Below are 27,735 nucleotides of genomic sequence, written 5' to 3'. Positions count from 1 at the left end.
ATAAACCTTAATTCATACCTAAATAAATGATACTCCTATTTTCCCTTGGAGAGGCATCTCTAAAATTCTACCACAAACTTATGAAATATTCATAAAGAGATCAAAATCTCAAATGTTTCGCAAACTCATTAAATATTTATAAAAAGATCAAATCCAAAATATTTTTGTAATCATTTAAATTTTATTAAATATAAATTTATAAAAATAATTTGAATTATATTAAATTCATGAATGTATTAGTTTAAATAAATATTATGAACAAATATAATTGAGTTAAATCCAATAAGTATGGATTTAATTAAAAGTCCGCTCCATAAAGTGTATATGTCATGTCACTTAAATCAGATTAGCCGAAGAAAATTCTTTTTCAATCACAACTCCTCTATTTTAAAACTATAAATAGAGTCCTCCTAATTTAGAAAAGGAACCAAAAAATCTAAACAAGAAGCTAAATGAAGCCCATGGTATAAACGCCATAAAATTCTCTATAAGCTACAAGTTCAAGATGTAGAAATCTCACGTCTAAGATTAGAGAAATTAAAAGGATGTATTGATTGTAATGATAATATTGATCAATATTGATAAATTGATAATAAGAATGTTGAGTTACTAGCTCCTGATATAGAGAAAAAATGGAGAATCCTAAGTTAACTATACTTAGAGTCCTATTACAATACTTATTACTACTATAATAATAATAATAATGCTATTATAAATAATTTAAATCCTAATTGTACTATAATTTTAATAGTAATCCTAGTCGTAATATAATCCTAATCATAATATAATCTAGACGAAATATAATCCTAATTAATATCGGTAGTTTAATCCTAGTGCGATTCTAATTCTACAGCAGTTTTGTAAACTCGTTTGTCAGTTTCGTTGGCCCTGTTCTTTCGACATGTTTCAATCCTCGGCTTACTTCTTCATCAACACTTGCTGCACACACGTCAGTCAGCTGCATTGGACCTGTTCCTTTGACATGTTCCAATCGTCAGATTCCTTTTCAACACAAGAATTCAAGCATTCAAGTTCAAGAACGATCAAGATCAAGACCACCGACTTCAAGAAGAAGCTCGAAGCCCTTGAATTCAAGTAAAATTCAAGCTCAAGATAAAGTTCAAATTCAAGTTCATCAAAGATTCAAGAACAAACTTCTTGAATTTATATTTGAAAAGGCGAATCCAGAAGAATCATAGAGATTGTAATACTCGCACTTTCAAATAATAAATACGATTATTGCGATATTTTTCGTTCTTGATTGTTATTTTCTCAATGCGAATTTTATTGTCTATCGTCATAATTCGAAGACCCTCGAATTATAAAAATCAAATCCAAATCAATCAAATTAAAAAAAGACATCATTAACGTATGAAAAGATAAATTAAAGTTAATTGAATTCGCCAAACGTATAACCTAACACTCAAAATCCATCTTAACTATAAGTTAAATTAGTCCATCAGATCATAACAAACTTATTTCTTTGTTTTCCAAGATAATAATACCATATATATTTGATAAGTTAATTCTGTAATTGTGATCCATCACATAAGTCTAAAATTGAAATTCACAAATCACTTACCCATATGCAGTTCGTTCAAGAGTTCAAACTCAACGATGATGATTAATTCGGCACTAAGGTCAAGACAGATGTATGGCTTGTTAGCTAATTAATTCAAGTATTTTGCTTTAAGGTTATCGTAGATTCGTCGTATTACTGAGTTAGACGGTAGATTAAAAATTTAAATTCCAGGGGATGGATTCAGATTCTAAATTTTATGGGTTCATTCTTTTATGCCATAACATTAATCTTATTATACTTTTATAATTATGAAATCGTACAATTTTTTGTGTATTGTTATTTCATTTTATATAAAAAAAATGTTGAATTTAGATGATTTCGTTGTTTCCATGATCAATCAGAATTACAAAAATATCTAACAAATATAATCTCAAGGGGAAAAGACCTAAAGTAAGTATATATTTGATATTGCATCGAAGGGTATGATCTATTGGTTAATGATGTGGTTGCACTAAAATTTCACGTTCAAAACTCAATATACGGATAAACATTAAATGACTTTTTCTATTTTTTCTAGCCTTGGTGAACACAATTATCTATTTATACACTATGATCATAATTATTCTAATACATTTGACATTTCATAACGAGAGACAGATATATGTCTTATTTGGACTAAAATATCCTTGTCAGCATATATCTTGGACCAGCTTCTTTAAAAATGACACAATATATATTTGGTGTAGGAATTGGTCTGTACGTGCTTCTTTTGTGAATGTTTTCTTGTCTTAAAACTGCATAACAATTATGTAGAAGCTGCTTACACATAAAATGGAGAAAAAAACAAATCATGTTTTACCTGTTTAATTTTGTCCCTACATAAAGGAATCTCATAAAAAAGCTCAATTAATTTTGGTGACTGTCATATTGTTTTAAAAAAATCTAAGCTACCACACAAGGAAAAGATAAAAGTTAATACTTTGTAGTGTAAGTAAAAAATAAATGCTTCTATAAATCGATGAAATCATAAAAGGTGCGTTTCGCTCGACCTCATGATGAATATATTTTAAGTTAATTGTGTGTTTAAGTGTTTATGTGGAGCTTATTGTTCACTCAATAAAAGGGTAAAAAATTATTTTAATTTAGGAAAAAAGAAAAAAAATATTTTTAAACTATGCAAAACGAGCAAAAAAATCTTCTTTTTTTTGTAGTTTGATGCAAAAATGTCTTTTTTATTAATAATTTGGTCCAAAAATGCCTTCATGTTATTTTGAGTTAACAAAATGCTCGCTTTTTTAAATAAATATATTATTTATTTTCTTATTACATTTTTTCTTAATAAGTTATAAATTTTTTATCCTTAATTCAAAAAAAATAAAAATATTTCTTATTTAATTATAATTATTTTCTGTCGCTATATAAGTATAAATTAATGATGAATATACTATGATCTTTACGTATAACATATATATCTGTCGAGATGATAAATGAAGTTATTTTTATTTTTAATTGATAAGACGATATTAAGAAGAAAAAAAATATTTTCTACATTTTAATATGTTAAAGTGATTTTAAAAGAAAAAAAAAAGATCTAGTTGTTTAATAATTTAATTAAGAAGAAAATTTGGTTAAAAGGAAAAATATACTTATTCGGGAAAGAGCATCTTTGCCCGTTTTAGTAAATAGAGGGGCATTTTAGATCAAAGTTTTGACTGTAAAGACATGTTTGAACTAAAATATTGACGGTAAGAATATTTTTTAGTCAAACTATAAATCAAAGATAATTTATTCCTTTCACATAGTTTGGAAGTATTTTTAACCATTTTTCCTTTAATTTATAAGTCAAAGTTGATGATGTAAGTAAATCAATGAAAAAGAAAAAGATAAAAGAGAAATTTTAGTTACTCTAAAGTCTGATAATAAGTAACTTTGCAATAAGTGACACTATATCAAAAATAATTTTTTACAATAATTAATTAACGTGATTACTGATTGGTACATTTAAGCATTTTAATATTATTAATTTTTCTCATAATCTAATTAGCCTTAATGGCCATTCTCCCTTGGTAAAAAAAAAAGAAATAAGTGTAGTGAACGTTGGGGGATTATAATTGCCTTTGGCCCTCTTTTGGCATAATGTGATAATGGTACTCATCTATTTCTTAGTGAAAATAAAGATTTTAGGGTGTGTAAATTGGATAAATAAAAGGGAACTTATATAAATCTTATGAGTATAGGAGTTCATTATTTAAATATATTTTAATTTGTAATATTATGTATCTTATCAGATTTTGGTATATTCAGATACGTTCAGATATATATATCTCAAATACATAGGATCAAATTTACATGTAATTTATTTTAAATACATTATATCCAAGTAAACTCTCATGTATTTGGTATCTCAAATATACATGCAAATCACTTTAGATACATACAAATATAATGTATCTAGTGTGATTCTCATTTATATGAGATACATACGAATCTCGCACGCGTCTTTACTTATATTTGTGTATTTCTTAAATATATATATATATGTGTCTAAGTGTAAGATATATATGAAGCTCTTAATTTGTAATAACATATGTAATGTTTTAAAAGTATAGATAATAATAACATATATAAATATGTCTAATTAAAATTTAAATTCTTAAATTTTAAATTTATCCACTTTATAATTAATAATGATAAAATGATAATTTCACTATGTTAATAATTATTTATACTGTGTCAATTAAAAAATAAATAACAAATTAGAGATGATATAGAAAAGATAAATGAACCTCCATTACTATACACGCTGCGTTATTTCAGGCCCCTTAAAAGCTAACGTCCGTCAGCCCTAAACAACCAATTAATTGAAAGAGGGATAGTATATAGGCCGTAAAAAGTAACGTCCGTCAGCCTTTGTAGGGTGTAGGTAGTAAATATTTGCGTGATTAAAAAGATAACCATTTTGGAAATTTTATTTTTACATACGATTTTTAATCTTTACATATATAATAGTGCAATTGAAACTTTATATAGATTTCATGAATACACATTTGTTTGACATTTACACTTTGTTTGATTCATTATTATCTATTATTTCATAATATATTGTATTATATTATTTTCTATTATATTATATTATATAGTAGATACAATATTTGGCTACACTGTATTGTTTGTTGTTGCTTAATAACATTTAATTGTTTGGTTTGATCGTATCGTACTATATTGTACTTTATAAATTTAATAAAATATCCTAATTATTCTAGGATAGGAGGTTTGACTAGATTCAAATAATTAAGATAAAGGGTAAAATAATATTTTGAAATATTATGTAAATATATAATTGAAAAAATAAATTAAGTAACAATGGGAACACACCAAATTGATTATTCCATAAAATAGGAGTTTTCATTGTTACGTAACAACGGAGTTTAACAATATAATACAATACATAACAATCAACACAAACATTGTAGATATAATAACAATACAATACAATATAATGGATAACAATGATCCAAACACTGTGTTAAGTTTAATATTAAATTTTACGATTAATTGTTTTGCTCAGTATGATGGTTTAGACTTTAGACGCATTTAAATGGAGGAGTGATACATTTGTTGTCTCAATAATCGTGTGAGGTTCTGAACATGATTGAACCTTAGCAAACATTGGTTTTTTCTTTAAAAAGAAAATTTAATTATATCGTGTTTTTGGTGTGTTTAAAATATGAAGAAATATAGTGAATTTATAATAATAAATAGTAACTATAATATATAATCCATCAAATTAAAAATCAGTTGAAAAATCACCATTTAAATGGTTAAAGAGTATAAGTTCAATTAACTCTAATTTTGCCTCACTTCTCTTTAATACTCTTTTAATTCTCCCAACCTGTAAATAGAAATTCAGGTGAACTCTTTATTTGCATTGAAGGCCTCTTTTTGGTTGCTTTTAAACCATTTATTTTCAACTCTACTTCTCCCTTTTTTTTTCCCTCTCAGGTTGATTCGATAGTGTAAAAAAAAATATGTGTCTTAGGTCTCCATGTTTAAGGTCCTTATTTTTATAATAATGGGTTATAAATTATTATTTTTTAACAAATTTTGAAGTAGAAAAGTAAATATTTTATGAAAAATGAAAGGGTTATTAGAATAAATTTGACATATTTAAAACACTATATCTTTTGAAAAATAATTTAAAATAACAATGGTTATATTATTATAAGAACACTAGAAGATATCAATATATAAAAGTTATGAACAATTTAAGTTTAAGGCCCCGTTTGTTTTTTGTTTTAGGCCACTAATACGGTTAAACCGCCCGACTTTGCCAAGAGAGTTCATGGCAAAAACCAATCAAAATTAATCTTTGGAAAGGGATGTGGTGGATACTCAGTAAGCTTGCCATGAGGTAGTGATGCCAAAAGTTCCTCGAAGAGGTTATCTGAAGAAGGTTCTTCTCATTATCACTGACAGTCTAACCAAGGAACTATGTATTGGAGCTTACCTGTTATCCAGGTCTGTTATTAGGATAGGACGGAAGTCGGGGTGGCTGCACTGCGCTTTATATCTTAAACAGTGTGCTTTTCTTTTTTTTTTCCTTTTCTTTTCTCCTTTGGTGTTCTATATGCACGTGGAAATTTAATTATTTTGAATTCACGTTGTGTCTGACTTCATTCAGAGATAACATTCCTTGTTAAGGATTTTTCATATTCGAAGTTCGAACTCGAGACCTTTGATTAACACTTTATTTGGATGGTTGTTATGTATTGTTTCATAATGTATCATATTGTAGTATATTGCGTTATATTGTATAATAATATATAGTTTTAATAAATTAATATTTAAATAGATTATATCGTTCTCTATCTTTACATAATATTATAAATCCAAAATTTGAATGATAAACAAAAGTAGGGTATACTGGGGTTAAACTGATATGAAAAGATAGAATAAAAGATAAAATATAATTATTAATAAATAAATAATGAGAAAAAATATTTTTAAATAACAATGAGATCATACCAAATTAATCATTACATCAAATCTATAATTAAAGGGCTATTTAAATATTTTATCAAAATAAACATTTTAATTTAAGCTAACTATAAAATATAACAGATAACAACCATCTAAACGTGTAAGGCTACGTCCTTTGGAGGAACTTCTCTTTTATTTCATTCTCCATATGACAAGAGAAATGATTATTTATATATCTTTCTAACTTTGTCTCTTTCTTTTTTTTTTTGGGTCAAAAAGAATAAAGTGAGTTAGTTTGATTCGATACAAAGTTTAAGAATTTTTTTAAAAAAAATTTATACTATAAAATAATGATAAAAATTGGTGTGGTTATAAATTATTTTATTAAGGGTTAAATGATTATTTTAAAGTTAAATTTTTATTAAATATAAAATATCTTATTATTTTTAAAATCGACTAAAAGAATGTAAATCATATAAATTGAGACAGTGGGTGTATAGACATAACAACATCACACACACACAAAAAAAAAAGTTGCATGTTAACAACCCTATTAAAAATAAGGATTTTTTGAGTGAATCTTCAAATAAAAAATGTTTAGTATATATTTCATATATATTTTTGAATTAAATCAATGAGAAAGAAAAAAAAATTATATAGAAAAATTAGAAAAAAATTCAATATATCAATAAAATATTATTTTCACAATACATTTTTAAGTGAACTAATTTAATGAAAAATAAGTAAAAATCACGTATAAAATAAACCTTTTAGATAAAAAAATGTTTTTATTCCTAGTCGTGAAGCTAATATACCAAGATTATCCATCCCAAGCCAACCTTAATTAAAATAAATTTACATGAGTGTTCATATATCATACAAAAATGTTAATTTTTGTTGGAGATAGGAGTAATATAAAACTTAAATATACTTATGGCTTTTGAGTAACCCCTTCAGAATTTAACTTTAGTTTGGCCACATCATATGAACCTTTTTTGTTTTCTAGTATCCTACAAAAAATATTAATGTTGGTTTGACATAGGACAACTTTTTTTTTTTTTTACTATAATGTTATAAATTCTTGGTCGTTTGATTTGAAGATAAAATAGGGTGGAATTATTTAGTGTGTGATTAGATATTTTAATATAATAAAAATATCTTTATTAGTGTGAAGTCTGTGAAAAGTAACGTATATAAATTATTTAAAAAGATATTTTTTATTATAGTAATTACTTTAATTTATTCCAATATAAAATATTGCAAAATTATTATGCTATTTCATTACATTTGTAAAGTCTTTAGGCATTCATATTTCACCAGCTAACTGAATAGCTATGATTTCTGAATATGTATTAGTTTGAATGGATAGCAGAAGTGAAATAACTTACCTCAAATTTTATAACAAAACAATAATTTAAAGTTACTATGTATTTTTTCTAAAATTATCTATAATATCAAATGTGTCTTGGTAGATCTTTGGTAGTAACAAAACTTTTTTCAATAATTTAACAACTTCAATTGTATCTTATAAGGTGGAAATTTATAGCATTATAATGTAGTAATATAGTCAGAAATTTTATAATAGTGTCTAAGAATTGTACAAATACATTTTTTTGGACGAACGAGAGTATTAACAAGTTTAAAATTGAACTATGTAATATTAATAATTAAATAATTTAATGACTAATATGAAGTGAACGAGCACTTGCACTTCTTAAAAAGTGGGGAAAAAAGTTGGTGCTAGTGAGTTTGAATATATGATCGCTGAGAGTTAACGTGTCTAAATTCTTTCAAGACATCTAACATTATTGAGCTACAATATCTTGTTATGTTAGGAATGCATGCATTATGTTTTTAATCAGTTTATTTATCATATTACTTGTATATACTATATAACTTTCTGACGAGTTCTCTGACAAGAGTATAATTCCTCCCCTATTATAATGCAATAAAGTACTCCCTTTATTTAAAAAACAAAGATCAATTTAGTTTTTATTTGACATGAAATTTACGAAAATATAGAAGAAAATTCATTTTGTTGGTCTTAAATTAAAGAGTTATTAAATATGTCAAAATGTTCATCAATCTAATATTACAAAAAAAAAAAAGAGAAGAGATTATCTTCTTACAAAAAGACCAAAAAGAAAAATAGATTAACCCCTCCGTTTGAATTTATGTGACATATTTCGATTTTTGAGATACGAATAAATATATTTTTAATTGTAACTTCTCAGATTTCTTCTGAATATTTTGATTATCAATTATTGCGATTTATATTACTTTTTACATGTTTTACTAATATATATAAATATCACTTTAAAAAAGTTAAATATTTCGTATATAAAATTACTATTAAACTCAAATTATTTAAATTTTAAAATATAAAATATATTACATAAATAAATCGAGACTGAAAAATATTAGTAATTTTTAAAGAGGATTCACAAATATTTAATGTTGGTATGATAGGGCTCGTGATGTGTATCAGAATTCAGAATTACATAAGATTGAATTGCATATAATATAGTACTAAAGTCAATGGCATTAATTAAGTACTCTATCTATTTCTGCAACTCCATTGGTTTATCTATTATTTTTAGGTTACTGAAATGCATTCTCATATCAGATCTGACAACAATTGAAATACTAATATACTTCAATTAATTACTAAAAATTAACGATTTTCTACTGTTTACTTATGGTTTTGGAGACTTGTCACACATTATTCTTATTTGAGGAATTATTTAGAAGTAATATAGTATGCATGATTTTTATTATATTTCATAAACAATGTCAATATCCATGATACCACATTAGTCCACCATAAATCATCATTTATAATAAGAACACATTAAAATACCTTAAAAATATGGTGTTTGCACGTTTCAAAACCTAAAATAATAAGAGAGACCTTTGTACTTGCTTTAATTTGTTGTTTAGATCTATGTACGCATCGCAGTTTCAAGTGAACACATGAATTTATTTAAAATTAGTGTTAGAGAAACGAAAATATTTTATTTAGAATATTAACAATCAAAGTACATTAGGACTAGGAATCAGTCTAACTAACAAATTTTAAATAAATAAATATCATAAATAACAAACACTAAATAACTTAAATTTCTGTTTTAACTTTGAATTATTCTCATCATTCTCTTTAAGCATTAAAGAAAACGATAAAGATAGATTATTGAGTTAAAAGGCTAAAGTTGCTAGTCATATAAGACATTGAAACAAATTCTTAACAAAACTAAAATTGAACAGTTTTATCAAAACTCGAACAGTTTTATCTAAACTCGATAACTATGGTTAAAGAAAACGTACTTGTTGTTGGTGCCATGATTGTGTATTATGAGTTAATTACAGTTAACAAAATTGTTAGTATGCGACTATACGTGCATGCACAAGTGAAAAGATTCAGCTGGCTAGGTTTTTTTATTTAATAACTCAATACTTTTTGTATTTTTTACGTTAAAAATATGTAATAAAAGCATTCTTATGGAAAAAACTTATCTGCATTGGCTGTTTACATCAAATCAATATAATTTTCATTATTACCTGATTTAATGAAGTAAAATGAATATAAATTTAAACACATGACATGCATACATTGACTTTAAAAAACACTCAATAGATAAATTTTATCCCAATATATAGTAACAAACCAAAGTAACTAGAACTATAAACCACTTTTAACTAACAAATCGTAATTAAATATGAATAAATAAATACTATAAATAATAAGTTTTAATTAAACATAAACCAATACATACCATAAATAACAAAATCTTCAAATTATTATTTTCAATACGCACTTGCTTAACGTGGATCACTCATCAATGTCCATGATGGTGATAAGTTTACGACTCCATCTGTGAATCTTAAAAAGCAATTAGAATATTAATCAAATTTCAGCCTAAAATCACATATAGACAGATATATATCCTCTTTAATTTAATTTATGCGATACTTTTAATATTTTAAAAATTAAAATTATTTAAGCTTGGTTAGTAATTTACACATGGGATATTTATCTTTTTAAAATAAAATTAATATATTTATAAATTACATGAAAAATATTATACGTATCAATAATTACTCATTTAAAATATTTAGAACATATATAAAAATATTACAATAAAATATAAACTTAATTAATTTCAAAATTCGAGCTAAAAATATTAAAAAAAGTAAAAAAAAAAAAAAAGTGAAGCAGTAAACGGCGGTGAAGCGACGTTTACTCACTGTTGAAAATAAAAAGTGGTAGCAGCCGGCCGTATCTCCACAAAAGGCTCATAATTCTGACAGCTATCTCTTCTCACCGTGCTCCACGCTCTTTTTTAGCGCGTAGTATCAACTCCCGTTTGCGCTACACGCGCGTATGTGTTGCGAGTGAGGAGAGAAATTCTGAAGCCGATATAAAGAAGAAAGTTGGAAAAAGGGAGAGTTTTAGATAAAAGTAAAATAAATTTCCTAAAAGAGTTTGAAATATATTGGAATAAAATAAAGAGACTGAATATATGTAACAAAATAGAAATTATCTGCAAAAAAGAGCATATTATCACGTTTTCATTTTATTTTTTTTGTCCAAAAGAAAGGAAAAGGATATTTTTTACAAGTGTTTTTCTGAAGAGTGGATCATATTTGCAGAAAAAATAAAAAAAATAAATTCCTCTATTAGTGTAAAATACATTGATTCTATGTTCTGAGTATTTTGTTTTTTCATATTGAAATGGCATATATTTATATAGTTTGACTGCCTAAATTTTTACTTTTTTCCGTCCTGTTTTTTTTTTTTTTTTTGAAAAAATGAAAAGAATTAAAAGATGATACGCATATTGAGCAGTGGACAGAGCCAAAGCCTAAAAAAGAATTTGTTTGAATCCTTTTAACGTAGGGAAAATTCGTATTGTGCAAATAAAGTAAAAGAATATAATTTTTTTTTTGTAAATATATTTTTGTAATGACATATAGTTTAAAGTTTAAACAACGGTTGAGGTTATCAGTTCTAATTTTATGAACCAAAAAAAAATTGGTATTACTGTTGGTTTATTTGATCACTGATTTTCTTTTGTAAATCATGTAGGCATATAATTGCAAACGTGTAATATGACTCATAAATGATTTCATTCTCCATTTAAAATAAAATAAAATAATCTGCTTTTCTTAATAATTTGTTTTTTTTAAAATTCTTTTTTAATAATATAATAATTTATATTTTTCACATGACATTGATGACATATTTTAAATTTTCTGTTAAGTCATTTTTTAAAAATGAAAATTGTAATATCTTTTCTAATTATTATAACATTAAATTGAAGTTATTTTAAATATAATTTTAATTTAATTTAATTTAATAAAATTAAGTATATTAGGTGAAAAGTTAAAAAATAAAGATGGCTAAAAAAGAGGATAAGATATTTATGCATTAGTTCTTTGAATTTTTCTATAAATTTCAAAAAGTAATTAGTGATTTATTTTTCATCGAAAAAATAAATACTATAGCTATTTCTTTGCAAGCTTTACAGTAACTTTTTTGTTATTTGTTACTCACTCCACCCCGAAATATTTGTCTGCTTATTAAAAGTTAAATTGATTAATTTATAATAATAAATTAAATTATATTAATTTAATATTTTAAATAAAAAATAAGATATTTTAAAATTATATGAAAAGTATTGTAAATTACAATTTTTTACATATTAATATGCTAAAAAAATATATCTTAAAATATTAGTCAATATTTTTATAATTTAACTCTAAAAATAAAAATTATGACAAATAATAACAGACACCGAGGGAGTAAAATTAAAGAAGAAAAAGAACCAACATGCCTACAACTTAAGGGTAGTAGCCTTAAGCAGTCAACAAGGAAGGGGACATAATTATAGGCCGAGACCTAAAATTTTAAGGCTAAGCAACAAAAGAATTTAGGGTTTTATTTAATCGGAAATAAGTTATTTAAAAATAAATTATTTTAGAAAAAAATATTAATTTTAAGTACAATTTATTTCAGTATGTATATGAAATAATTTATATCATTATTAATGGTTGGATAAATAATTTAATTATTATCTATTATCATTAATAAAATGCATTATAAAACTATCATTTATTTTATATTGCGATTATTATATTTTATGGTAATCTTAATCGGGTATGATTATATTGTATAGAGTTTTTTATAAATTAATAAATTTATGGTTGATAATAAATATTATAGATATTTGTGGGCCAATAAATTAAGAACAAAATTTGAAGTTAAACTATTTGAAGTTAAAATTACGAAGAGTAGGCAATTTTATAAAATTTTTGATTGACTATTTTGTATTTGTAAGAAATTGTTTAATACACTTGGTTTGTTTAGGTTGAGTCTAATCAAACGGTAATGAATATTGTATTGTTACTCTATTTAATAAAATATATTTAAATTGAAGATTTAATCCCAACTATAAATTTGCGTAAAATTTATATTATTTTTATTCAATCGTTATAAGAAAATATGTCATGTAATATTAAATATACACAATTAAACACACTGTAAACTATCGATAAATGAATATATATATAAATATCTCTTTCAATAAAAACTAAAGTAAGCGACCATATTCTAATAATTATGACCTAGTTTTGTAATTTTGTTTTTTTATAGCCATCCCTAATCATATCTATACGAACTTAACCTAAAAGTTAAAAATGACTTTTTAAAATTATTTGATTAATTGTAACCAAGCATTAGCTTAATGTTTTAAATTGTAATATGAACATTCAAAATTGACTTTTAGGGATTCAATTGATAAATTAATTAATATAGGGATCCAAATGATAAATAAAATCAAACCCAAAAGATGTCTCAAGTCATTTGGTCAAAAATAAAAAAAAGATTTAGGGGTTTAATAAAACTGAATAGTACCCATCACAGGACTTGTGAGGCTATTTAATTTTTCACTTTTTGAAAAAATTTGAGTGTAGGATCTAATAATAGCTAAACAAGGCTGACAAAATCCAGTCTGAACAAAAGTGCATATCACTTCTCAATGGATCTTAACTTTTGAGTTTATCACAACACTTCAATTGCAACATCTATAAAGTCATGATGGGATGTTTGGTTATTAGTTATGCATGAACAGAAATAGTAGTATATGATATTACATGTATTTTTTAATTTGTTTATATTATTTTTTTGTAAATTTTGGTTAAAAACAAATATTATTATTTATTTAGTTATTTTTGTAATAATGTTTTTATTTTACTTATCATATACTTAATATCGTAATGATATTTACGTACATTCTTTATATCTTTAGTTTGAGATAATAAAATTTAAAATTTTTTTTGCATTTAATTTTTTTTAAGAGCCATTTAAAATTTGACTTTTTTTTTTTAATTTAAAAGCTAGTTTTTTGAAACGGCAGCTTATTCTTCAAAGCATATTTGAGATTGACTTATTTTTAAATATTTCTAAATTAATTAATAATTTTAAAGTACTTTTATATTATTCGAATAAAATAAAAAATATTTGTAAATACTTATTTTCATACAAAAAATAACCAAAAACTATAAGTACGTCCGAATATGCCTTTAATGTATTGAGAATTTAACCACTTCCAAGATGGTGTCCTTATATTTTGTACCGATACTCCCTCATACCTTATGAATTAGAAGCAGGGTGGATATAACACTCTATTATCGTATTCATCTGAATTTAGTATAGTACTTTTAACGTAACATAAATTTATTACGAGATACAAATTAAATAATTCATAGATAAGAGAACAGTGAACCTTGCTTTATTAGGTATGATATTATAAAGGGAAAATTGTATAAAATAGAAAACTAATAACCTAAATTAAATGGAATAGCTAGGTTTTGATTTAATTGTGCTCCATAGCAAACGTTGGCAAAAATTTGCCAGGCGTCTCTCTCCCAGAAGTCTCGCTCGCCACTCTCCCATTCTCACCTCTCTCGCTTTATACACAGAAGTGTATAATTTCTGTTTCTGTTTTGTATAAAGCGGGAGAAAATTGTATATACACATGCAAAAATATATATCTTCGTGTTATACACTTAATTATATAATTTACAAACATTTTACTTCAAATATTGCAGTGAAAAAGGCCAAAGAATTATACAATTGTGAATTATACAATTGCAGTGAAATACAATTTTTTCTAGCTTTATACAACAGAAGTGTATATATTGTGTTTCTGTTTTTGTATAAAGCGAGAAAAATATATATCTTCTTGCTATACACTTATCATTATGCAATATACATACATTTTAATTCGATTCAACTATATGCAAAACTAATTATACAATTGCAGCGAAATAGGCCAGCGAATTATACAATTTAGGCCAGCGAATTATACATTTTTATATGTATAGCGAATTATACAGTTTTTATGTTTGCTATGGAGCGCAATTATGCAAAGTTTACTATATTATACAAATATAATTTTTTTATTTGCTATATGTGAAAGTTGCCCTATTATAAAAGTACTTATTTTGGCTGTAGAAGAAACTTGTAGTAGTGGCTTGATTTATATGCATAGCAAATAATCACGATTTTATAATTAATAGTACCTATTTGGCAATTGAAGAAACATGTAGCAGTGGCTAAATTTTAAATGTATAACAAATAATCATATGATGTTATAATACTACCTATTTGGCAATAGAAGGAACATGTAGTATTGGCTAACTTTTAAATGCATGGCAAATAATCATATGATGTTGTAATAATTACTTATTTGGCAATTAGAAGAAACATGTAGTAGTAGTGGCTAAATTTTATTATTTGGCAATTAGAAGAAACATGTAGTAGTAGTGGCTAAATTTAAATGCATAGTACAGTAATTATATTTTAAACCAGAACCGCTAAAAGTGACTATCTGGTAACATTTCCATAACAAACTATGAAACTTAATTTAATGCATAAATTATTTGTACATACATATTTACTGGCCTTAATATCCATTTATTCATATCTTTTTTAAAAATTTCAAAAATTCCTTAGTTTTCCCAATTTATAAAATCTTTTGGATAAATAAATATTTCATTTCTATTTTTAGCCTATACCATGTTTCCAACTTTCTCATTTCACTTCTTCATTTTATCTCTCAATTCTCTCCACATCTTTAGCAGTGATAAATTTCAACTTTATTTTGATTTTCATAACGTGTCTCTTTCAAGCTTATCAGTTTCAAAGTTTCGAATAGGTAGGAATTCAATTCTCTATTATTGTCTTTATCTTGTTTTTTATTGATACATATGGATCAGGGTCCATCTTTAGTATTGGTGTTTCTCAAATAAATTTCACCAATGCTAATCATCATATAAATTTGATGATGAAAAGTGAGTCGAAAACAGATTTAAACTATTGCATGACGCATTAGCGATGAACGGCAAGAGGGTTGTCAAGTAAAAAACAAAGATCGGAAAATACCCAAAAAAGAAAAGAAATAATTTGATACATTCATAGTGAAGATACATTACTTTTCAATTCTATGTTCTCATAGTCTGATAGACAATTATTGATTTGTAATCGGTTGATTTTGTGTTTTACTGATACACTAAAATTCTATTTTTTTTGTTACATTGATGCATGTGGTATTTTGGGTCAACTTAAGATTCCTTTAACAATGAAGATATATATATTCTTTTCAATTCAATGTTAGTGTAGTATGCTGATGATTTTGTGTTTTTCTAATACATTAAGAGGACTGTTTGGTTATTGGTTAGAGTTATGCAGGTCTTAACTATGCAAGATTTAGTTATACAGCTATTAGTTATGCAAGGTTTAATTATGCATGTATTAGTTATGCAGGGTTTAATTTATGCAGGCATTAGTTATGCAGGGTTTAGAGATTACAATACATGAATTATTAACTATTGAATATTAAACTTGTTGTAATTATTAGCATATGTTATTTACAAAATAATAATACATGTGAATAAAATGTGAAATGTATTAAATAATATATAATGCTAATATTTGATTAGCATATTTACCATTAAAAAATATACAATCAATTTTTAGTGTTAAAAGAATATTTCTATTTGCATAAATCAATCAAAACATAAGTATATAAAAGAAAATGAAAATGATCTATATATATAAAAAAATAAAAATAACACATGTTAGATAAGAAACAATAAAGTTTCCAATTAAAAAAAATTAAAAATGGTCTAAATATAAAAAAGAAATAAAAACAGCAAACTTATATATAGAAAAACAATATAGTTTCCAATTAAAAACAATAAAATAAACTAATAGGGTAAATATGTAAGTTATCACATTAATACATCTATAACTAATACCCACATAACTTATCCACCTTCTACCCTGCATAACTTTATACATATATTCCCTCATAAGTTATGTTGATATTAATCACGTAGGATTACAACAATGCAACCAAACATAGTATAAATTATGTTGACTTTTCTACTTTAACAAAAATTTCTACCAAACATAATATAACTTAATGTATTTCAGATTCATTAATGGTATAAATTGATTAGAACTTCCATTCAAACTCATGCAATCATTGGATCAAATACCACTCAAGATCTATATATTAAAAGTTAAATTTTAAAAAATATATTTATTAGAAGAATTATCCCCGCCTTAAACAAGACTCTTAACCGCTATGTAGTGGATATTATTGTTTTGTATTATGAGAAGAAAAATCTTCAATTTATAAAGATCCAAACTTTTTTTCTAACAAATGAATAACCAAATATAGGTCAAGGTTATATTTTCTTTTAGAAAAAGTAAAGTAATATACTAACCAGAGAGTTGGTCCTTTTATTCCGTTGTTTTCGTATTTCCTTTTTTATGATTTGGCTTATTTGGAGAAAAATAAAATCTATCTTATTTCTTAAGAAAAAATACAAGACCGGTGTACAAAGTTAGATTGCAGGGAATTTTGGATGGCAGATAATTCTTTGGCATTCACTATAAATGTCAAGGTACAACTTTTTTTTTTTTGTGGGCGTGATGTCAAGGCCAAGTTCTGTGAGACAAGAAGTGTGAATATATACAGCATCCATTATTCAGAACATTTATGTACATAACAAATTTAACATTTTCATTTTTTTTTTAATCTAACTTTTATCTAACCTCTGCATCCTTGATGAGTTCAGGCTGAGTAATGCACATCGAATTTACTGCCCGCCAAAACTGGGTATATTGTACAATTCTCTTTCATCTAGCCACTGTTGATGCGACTGGATATAAAACACAGCCTATGTTACAATACTCTGTTGTGCGTATCAATCATTGCAACTTTCTCCTGCAAACCAAAAAAAAAACCTGCTGATTTTACTGTGTTTCTTGTACGATAACCAAACAAAAGATCGAAGAAAATGATATATTATAGCAGAGAAACCCTAGCTCATTGTTGTTCCTCAGCCAGAAGAAACGAACAATGTGTGGGCAGAAGATTCTCAGTTAAGTGTCTAGGCATGCCGATACAATAACATAAGAAATGAAGAAATAACATCTCATCTACAATTGTGTCAATCAGTCCATGATCTCAGTAAGAAACACTACCTCATCTGGTGCGACATTTTCCACAGGAAACCAGTGCATAAGAACTCCCAGGTGCATGATAGCAGGTATCAACTTGAACAAGACAGGGGTTGTGACCTGCAAAAAATTCTCATTCTTAAACATCAACTAAAAACATAAAGCATAGGAAGTATTTCCTCAAGCAATTACATGAATTAGAAGCTTACAAGACTTAGAGCAGTTGTTCCGAGAAGAAGAAGGTACATCTTGCCCTGTATGTGTCACAGAAAATTCAGAAGAGCGATAATGTGGCTAATGTGGCATTTGAGTGGGACAAATGATGCACTTGGTGGGTTGGGTTTTTTTTAACTGCACGTTGTAATTATGGTGGCTGCACAGGTTTTGTGCAGCTGATGTATAATATATATGTATAAACACACACAATATGTTACAATCTCAAAATAATAATGATTGTACTTGGTGAAAGTAAGAATACAGCACAAATAATCAGCTAAACCATATCAAGTAGCTGAAGATGAAAAATAATTCAAGACTTGTTTCTTAATGCAAAACAAGCAGTATCCTTTTTTTTATTTTGAAAAAAACACATGGTGTCTCAATCAGCTCACACGTGCCTCAACTAATTTCACGAGGTACATGCTACTTCCCATGACACATATACACTGGGTAACTCTGCTTTGTTCACCGAAGCTTGGACATATGGGAAGATATCACCAAGTGTTTTTACAAACCAGGCAGAGTTCCTTTAGGGGCCTCTTCTTTCTTTTTTCTTTTTCTTTTTCTTTTTTGTTTAAGAAGGAGTTAGTTTAAATTTTCTTAAAAGCTAATCTTCAAGGGAGAAAGTGTTTATGGTGCCATTACGTGACACAAAGACACTAAAAACATCTAGGCAGCAGGAAAGTTTTGCTAAGGAAAAACAATGTATAAGTGCCCCTGTTGTTTAAAATAACAGGCTGAGCAAGAAACTGAACTGTATATCTATTGTTCCAAAACACGACTGAAATATTAGAAACCATAAATTCAACTAGGGCGAATTTAATTGCATTATACATACATGTAAAACACAGTATCATGTAGAGTTGTGATTGACAGTATAATTCAAATTGTGTCATGCTATCTACTTTGAAACATCAGAAATAGTGGTACTCACAATCTAGCTCCACAAAAGTAAGTGCAATTCCTTTATTTCATGAACTTAAGACATTAAGAGGAAGAACATCAGGAAATCATTGTCACACTTTGAGCGCAATATACATTTTGCCTCCTTAAAGGTATTATGAAGGGGAAGGGTTCAAAACGATAAGAAACATAACAGGTGAAAAAAGATAGGTAGGATGTGATCACCTGAACAATATGCAGGTTTGAGGCACGACTCAAGAGCACAAATGCGAATTCCCCAATTTGTGCAAGCAAAAGTCCAACCTGTAAAGTCACTCAAACTCATAAAACATCAAGGCAATATAATTTGTTTAACAAGTGTTTAGATGGGTGACTTACAATAAGTGACGTCCTAATGTTATATCCAAAAACCTTTGTAATCACAGTGGCTACAGTAGTCTTAAAAACTATAACCAGGATAACGGAGGCAAGCAGAATATCCACATGTGTCCAAAGGAACTGTACATGTATCAACATTCCAATACTAGCGAGAAAGAGAGCTGCGAAGAGATTACGGATTGGTTCCACCTACAAGTAATATTAAGACACTTAACAATCGCAAAGCATACTAGGAAAATCGAAGTAGTCTGATGTTTTCAAGTAATACACTACAATCTGCCATTGTTGTACAGCAAGCATGGTAATTAGAATGCTATTTCTCATATATCTGATAATGAAAATAAATACAGCTACTGACGAATAGTAAATTTTCTAAGCAGATAATGAGGGCTTTACCTGCCCAAGACATTAACAGAAAAATAAGATAGATGAAGGATACAACAATTAAAGAGAAATGGAAATATATGCTTCAGAGCTCAGAAGTGTTCCATAATCAGTAGAAAAAATGTAAATAGAAGAAACTGACACAGATAAGATATGGTAAGAAGCCAGGAACATTCAAACATAATGAGAATACTCAGAGAAATATTAACATAAATAAGATTGGTGAGTTGAAATAGAAAAATGAACTTTGAAGTAAGGATGCCTCATAGATTTGTTCATGGTCAACATTTCGATTTATGTTAAATAATAAAAGCATGAGAGAAGAAACATCCTATCATAAATCAATACCTGGTCCAAGGTATGTTTTGCAAAGTCAGTTGTGGATATCATAACTCCGGCTACAAATGAACCCAACTCAAGACTAAGGCCCAGCTTATCACTGCACTGAAGAATCAAATGAAACATCCTCAGTATTCTCTGGCACTGCTTGCTATGTAGTCACTACTTCAGATAGCTTTTACAAGAATGTTTCAGGAAAATATCTGCAATTTGCAACTGAAGAATAGCCTTCCCATTTTTAGTAAGAAAATACTAGAACAGTGTTCAAACTAACCCAAGCAGATAATAAGCAGAATGCCACCACCGCAAGCTGATACAATTCATTGGTCTGAAAATGACAAGGAATTAAGAATGTTAACAATTTGAAAAGGAAAGACTGCATAAAGCATGAAGCTCGGAAATGTACAAATACATGCAGCAGAGCTGATATTAATTGTTTACTGTCAGCACCATATGCTGGGATCAATTTATGAAAGCTGGAGATTCAAACAATTATGACTGGTATAATACTGCAGAATGACCTACGAAAAGAATCATGACTCCAACATTTCATTCGATTCCAAAGATCGAAATGGTTGATTCTAAAGGAATCATGATTTAGGTTTAATGCCGTTCTGCCAAAAGCTCATTTTTCATTCTTAGATTTGACAAATTACCATTCCATTATTCAGTTAAATTAGGTGGATTCTAACATCAGTTGGTAAATCAAGATCAGAGTGGTTGTGGTGCACAATATTTCATTCACTTCAACGATTGTCAGGTGGATTCCAAGGGAATGGTGATTCGGGTTTAATGCCATCTGACAAGAGCTAACTTTCTTCATTATTTTAGACTGGACGAATCACCATTCCATTTATTCAGTTAAATTAGGTGGATTCTGACATCAGTTGGTAATTAAAGATCAGTACAGTTGTGGTACACTCTGAGTCTGACATTTATTGAAGAAAATACAACCAAAGGGCTGTTATTTAAGGAGCAGCTTAAGAATAATATGAACTGCTAAGATCAGCAGCCCTGATTCAAGATAAATCTGGCCTTCTGTACTTGATCATTGGCTGATGATCCTTCAAACATTATAAGCAACAGAAATTTTACTTACAACCTTGTATTACACTATTACTTTTGTCTTCAAAAGGCCTGATAAGTTACCTTATATGTACGAGTACAAGTACTCCCTTTATCACCAAAAATAAAAACTTGACTGGCAACCGTTTTGGTTGGTCCCAAAAATTTGGCATATTTGCTTGACTATGAGTCTACCATTTTGCAAATACTGCAATTAATATAGATCTGTACTTAAGACATGAAGTGATATCTTTCCGTCTTGAGTATTGTAGCTTTCATACTTTAAATTATTTTTTTAACCTCACTTATCACTCACAAAAATTCAAAAACAAATTCAATTTGTATTCATGTCAGAACACAACTCCACTTTTTAACTTTTTTTTCTGAATTTCACAATTATGGACAAATGCAGACTAAATCTCAATTCTGAGAACACCCGGCTTGGAAGAAAACCTCTTGTAGTTAAGATTTTGCATCTTCTCAACTTAATTATTCAAACATAAAAAATATTAACCCAACTTTTAGGAAAACCTCTTATAATCAAAAGTTTGCATTTTTTCCATTCTTTATTCAAACACCCAAAACACAAAAGTCAGACAACATTAAAAAAAGGTTTACAAAAAAGGATCAATTAATTGGTATGCACTGTCTGCAGGTGCGAGAGGTACACGGATGGCACATGCACATTTAGCTACTATCACGGGTAGAGAAACTGACCCGTAAATGACCTGTCTAAGCTACGGACCAGCCTGGGCTACAACCCAACTTGACTGGACATGAAAATATCACTGGGAAGTTTGGACGGGTTTCACGTTGATGGGTCAAATTTGACACCTCTAGATAATTCCATGTGGAGAAAAGAATAAATAAGAAATTATGATCATGAGAAGCACTCACTTGAGAAGATAACCGAATCATTAACTTCAGAAAACGAGGAACAAATGACCAAGTTAAAATTGATGCAACACTGAGGTACATGGATAAGATCAGCAGCCTAGACAGAGCAAACAGAATTTTTAGTCTTGATCTAAGCCTCGAATTGCTGCCAAGTAAAACGAAAAACAACATAAAAAGTGGCATGCCCATAAGCTTACACTTTCCCCATAGAGATAATTCCATGCAAAAGCCCACTGTTACCTCCGAGAACAGGAAGCAAAGCGAATAATAAACCAACAGCACAGTCCTGGGGATAAATGAAAAAGAAAAGGGCCAAACTTCTAGTGATATGTATATGAAACAAAGGACATGATCATTAAAAATTTGGTAGTAGTGACCCAGGTTTTACCTGAAAAATCAATGTTCCGATTGTCACTTGACCATGAAGAGCATTGTTGCTGTTTTTCTCAACCAGAAATTTCACCACCTATTTATTTAAGATGGTCAAATCATTGCTAGTAAGACTTACTTTATATTAAAAGACAAGGAAAAACTGATAAGAATCATGGTTTTATAATATACCACTGCTGTTGATGACATTGATAGGAAGCAACCAACAAATACTCCCTCTGACAAGTTTGCACCACATAACTGCAGCACATTAACAGAATACATAAGTAAGCAACAATAATTGGTGAAGCGAAATTCAATTCCACAGTCATACCATGGCAGTTGTGCCACACAGAAACATAAGGATAACAATTTGAAGCAACCCTCCAAGAACAGCAACAGGACCAACAACTTTTAGCTGCATGATAATATGTTAGGAGGCTGCCCCAAGTAAGGAAAGATATATACTGAAATACACAGATACTTGTCAAGAATTAGTTCTAACAGTTGTATGGAAAAAGCACCACAAAGAATGATAAAGCACCTTTGTCAAGGAAAACTCCAGACCTAAAGCGAATAAAAGGAAGACAACTCCAAACTGAGCAACGGTCTCAACCTGTAATACAATCGACACTGAAAGAGTTCAATTCAGGATGCACACTTACATCATAACTAAATGAGTATCAAGTCAAGAATATGACAGTAATTTCACAGACTACTGTTAATGAAAGTCTAGTCATACAAAAAGAAAAGGACATAACAACGAAATAATACATGCCCGCAAATCAAAAGCATATCATACCAAAAGCACAGACAAAACGTTAGCATCTCTCTTCATGAAATAAAGAAACTGAATGAAACAAAACCCAAGATTGTTTTTCGGTTTGACACTTATTTACTCTATGCTTTTTCGGTTAAAGTTATCATATGGAAAGATTACTTTGTCGCTTAATCTATGGATATTTCAACAACAAACAGGCAGACATGATTTCTCCTTATACGCAATGTGCTGTCTTTAGGATTACATACCTGCACCATTTCACTGATGAATTTCAAACCCCCGGGTCCAATTAATGAGCCAGCAAGAAGATAACCGACAATAACCTACCTCAAGAAATCATGATTAAAACACGTTAAGTACTTGGGTTTAATTGAAATTTAGATTTATAATCACATAAGATCATAATCATCCAAATAAAACTTCATAAGCTTCTAAAAGGACATACCGGTTGTCCTAAACAAGAAAAGATGATTCCACCAATGGCAGCAGAGACTATAACCACCACCAAGTCTGAGATAAGTCTGCAGACACACATTGTAGCACAATCTACCTGTCACTAGCTGTGGAAACTACATGAAAGATGAAATCCCTAAATATCTATGTTTATTCAGCAGAATTGCCAGGATAAAAAAGGATTAACATTGACCTCACATCAACTTGAAGCACAGGATACTTTGATTTCTTATTTGACATGACAAACACATTATCCTGTCATCAAGAAAAACAGTATACAAAGAGCTAGTTAGGCACACGTTAGAGATATTGACCAATGTTCTTTTTAACAATTCAAGCATACATTTTTTTACCTTTTTGTCAATCAATGTAGTAACATCATCAGAACCTTCATTTTCAAGGGAGAAAACGTCTTGCAATTTGAATGATCTAGTATCACTGCAAAAGGCAAAATAAATAAATAACTTCAGCAAAGTTTATACAAAGCCAGGAGAGGCATTGATCTGTTTAGTTACAGTTTCTTATTTACTTTGTATGTTGTGTCTCATTCTTCTTGATCTTCTCATGGGTAATTTTGGCTACCGTCTCCAGGACTCCCTAATGAAAAATAAAGGTAAACGTTTCATAAAAGAGCAAAGATTTTTCTATAGGTGGAACCAAAAGTAAATTGTAAAAGTGTCGGACTCTGACAAACGCAAGTCAAAACGTTAGGCCTTTCATCATTCTGATTAGGACCTAAACTTAAAACATAGAAGACATTGAAGTTAGAATGGATATGCAAGTCTTCAACTTTGACACAAACAATTAGACAAAGTCAGCTAAGCATAAGCATATATATATATATATATATATATATATTGCTTCACCTTCTAAAATAAGCAGTTTAGGAGTAAACTAAGCTTCAGCAAATAATCTTCCACTGATCTTAATATGAGAGATAACAACTAACATGATCCTCAAGTAAATTGATGACAAGTATGAATAGCTTAGCTTACCGTCTCATCAGCAACCGTACTGTTAAAGCTGCGTCCATCAGAACCTAATCAGGTGAGAAAAGCACATGATAAATCCGACATTTCATTATGCAAACCACACAGACAGAACGCATCGTTGCATTTTAAATGCCAGAACTTGTAGCATACTAAAAATTCCAATTGGTTTCTCTATTCAGCTCATCGCTCTTTCTTTTTTGTATTAAATAGAATTTGATTTGAGATACCAAAGCTCATAACTTCATTTGCCTTATTTGGACTGTTTGAAGAGGTTGTTTATGAATCAAGCATAAAACATAAATATCATCATCAATCATCAAAGCATACATCATATGCAAACTCTAATAACCAAAAGTAAATTTGTCACAAGCTCATTAAAAGACCGGAAATACACCATTAACTTGTACTCAATTCTCAATATTCGCACCGAAAACAAAAATCAACTTAACTCGTAATCAGCGAATACCAAAAAAAAAAAAAAAAAAACTAATTCCGAAAAAATAAATAAAGAGAGAATGGAGAAAACTTACCTTCAGGCTGATCGTTTTCAGAGAACTCTTTCTCGAGAACACGATCGAACATTTTGGCAATAGTGCCATCATTAGTTTCGGGAGCGGACGAATTTACTAAATTACCGTAAAACCTTGCCCTAATCTCCTTTTCAGATCTGGCCGCTAAGGTCATCCTCCCGGAATAAACAACCGACAGAAAGAGGAATATCCATGCTCGAAGCTTCTCTCTTCTCACCACAATCCTCTCCATTTTTACAGAAGCGAATGGAAAATACAGAGAAAAATTGCAGGAGAATGGAGAAGAAGAAGAAAAAGAAGGGGAAAATGGAAACGCAAAAGGTGTTTGTTTGAACTTTCCGCTTTATTAGATCAAAGCCAAAACTTGAAAATAAGTTATCGTCTCGATTGGACTGTTAAAGTTTTTTTTTTTTTTTTTAAGGCGGGATCTAATTCGGTCTAATTTTTATTAAATTAATTTTAAGCTTTAGTATCTAATTGTTATACTAGTATTTATAACTTTTTGAAGAAAAAAAAAACAAACAGCTTAATTAAAAAATATTTAAAGGTATACGTATTATATTAAAAGTCGGCTTAATAGTGAGGAAAAAAAAAGGAGTCTTAACTTTTCAATTTCCTTAAAGAAGTGCATGTATATAGGTGAAATATCAATCGAATATTGCTAGAAATTTTGTTGACTTCTCCAAAATTAATTTTTTTTAAAAATAAATTATGAATTTATCATCACAACTTAATACGCATCTAAATTAGTTATATTTTGCATCCTTAAGTTGACAGTGGAGTGGGGTTTTAGTTCTGGCTTGCTTGTGGAAGCAAAATGAAATAGTTTTTTATTAAAAAAAATGACTAATAATTAAAACTTAAAGCTACGTCATGATAAATAGAGTTTTAGCGAGGTTGATTAATTAATTAGTCGAACAAAAATGTACCATTCCGTTGTTTACATTATCACTTATACATAGAGAAGGTTATCTGTTACAATTTAAAAGGTTTGTTCAAATTTAACAATATCATATAATTTGATAGGATTATTATTTATCTTAGTATTACTGTATCAATGGTCCATCTAATAGATGGAAGCTAATAATAAAAAAAAGTTTGTTCAATTTAACAGTGTCATGCTATTTAATAGGATTATCACTTTATCTTATTATTATTGTATCAATAGTTCATTTAATAGATGGAAGCTAATAGTAATATGATGCAAATTTAAAATTGATGAATTTTTATTTATTTAAATTTAAAATAAAAAATAAAAAACAAACAAAAATTTACAATATATAATTGAGAGAGCAATAAAGTATAAAGAACGCATATTATGCCACTAAATTAACAACTCACCGAATTCTCAAATTATATTTGTTGAATTTTAACTACTGAATTTTAAACAAAAATCATTATATATCATATTGACCCGCTTGTTAGATGATGCAAGAGCAATTGACAAGTGTCTAAAAATAAAAGCTCTGATTTGCTTTGTTGCTTTTTTATGATTTTTTATTTGCTTGGTAAACCATCAATATCAAATCCCAATTAGTCGTAGAAATATGCAAAAAAAAATAAAAAATAATAATAATAACAGTGTGTAATGACAACAATAGCTTGTCACTATTACAAATTTATTGATTCTTACATTAGTGGAATATTTATCGAGTAAAATTCAATTATCTTAACTTTTTAGTAAGTATAAAGGTGTGATATGAATGTTTTTTAAAATCAAGATCAAGTTTGAAGAGATTTATTTTATTTACAAATTATAATTCTTCATCGTGTGGAGTTTACTTTTATTAGTCAAACTAAACACGATCCATATAATAATAAACCCCATTGAAGCAAAATTAACAATGTTTGCTCGAAAAGTATAGCAGTACATCTTTTATCTTTTTTTTTCACTTGTGCTAAACCTAATTTGCAGACTCTTGTTGCTCTATATTCTGACTTCTGTACATGTACCCTTAAAAGAAGGATTACATGTAAACATTTGAAGTAGGGGTGTTCTGGTTGGTTTGGATCAAATCAAATTAATTTAGTCGGGTTTTTAAATTTTTATAATCAAATCAAATAAAAATAATTATCGTCGATTTGGTTCAGTTTTTCTGATTTGAAAACAACAGTTATTTTGAGCACATATGTATCTTGATATAGACAAACACTTAGTACATAAACAATCTACAGAAAAGTTATTGTCGACTTAATTAAGCTATTGAACAACCCTAGAATTATCATTACACGAACAAATAAAAAAAATATGACTATTTTATGTGAAGTAGAGTAGGTAAAGACTAAAATGAATTTTGTTGTACTTAAACTTAAGATTAGTATAGTTGGACTAAAGTGTTGGGTTTGAAAAAATAGTAAAGTTAAATACTCAGGTTAAATAAAATTTAACA

General features: G+C 28.0%; 1 protein-coding gene across 1 annotated transcript; it reads right to left on the bottom strand.

The window, feature by feature from the left end:
- Positions 1–17,526: 17,526 nt before the first annotated feature.
- Positions 17,527–25,661, bottom strand: LOC101244343 (K(+) efflux antiporter 5). Its single transcript, NM_001320349.1, is given in 20 exon segments — positions 17,527–17,799; positions 18,060–18,155; positions 18,245–18,289; positions 19,383–19,460; positions 19,536–19,724; positions 20,268–20,363; positions 20,533–20,586; positions 22,221–22,317; positions 22,418–22,506; positions 22,609–22,686; positions 22,782–22,850; positions 22,924–23,007; positions 23,134–23,205; positions 23,619–23,693; positions 23,816–23,891; positions 24,017–24,078; positions 24,177–24,261; positions 24,353–24,420; positions 24,819–24,862; positions 25,346–25,661. Coding segments are annotated over 20 exon segments (1,731 nt in total). The 5' UTR covers positions 25,578–25,661; the 3' UTR covers positions 17,527–17,757.
- Between the last annotated feature and the right edge of the window lie 2,074 nt (positions 25,662–27,735).

The sequence above is a fragment of the Solanum lycopersicum genome, chromosome 3 (genome assembly GCF_036512215.1).
Source record: "Solanum lycopersicum chromosome 3, SLM_r2.1".
In the NCBI taxonomy this organism is placed as follows: Eukaryota; Viridiplantae; Streptophyta; class Magnoliopsida; order Solanales; family Solanaceae; genus Solanum; species Solanum lycopersicum.
The sequence above is the reverse complement of the archived record's forward strand: the minus strand, read 5'-3'. Positions and strand labels throughout refer to the sequence as shown.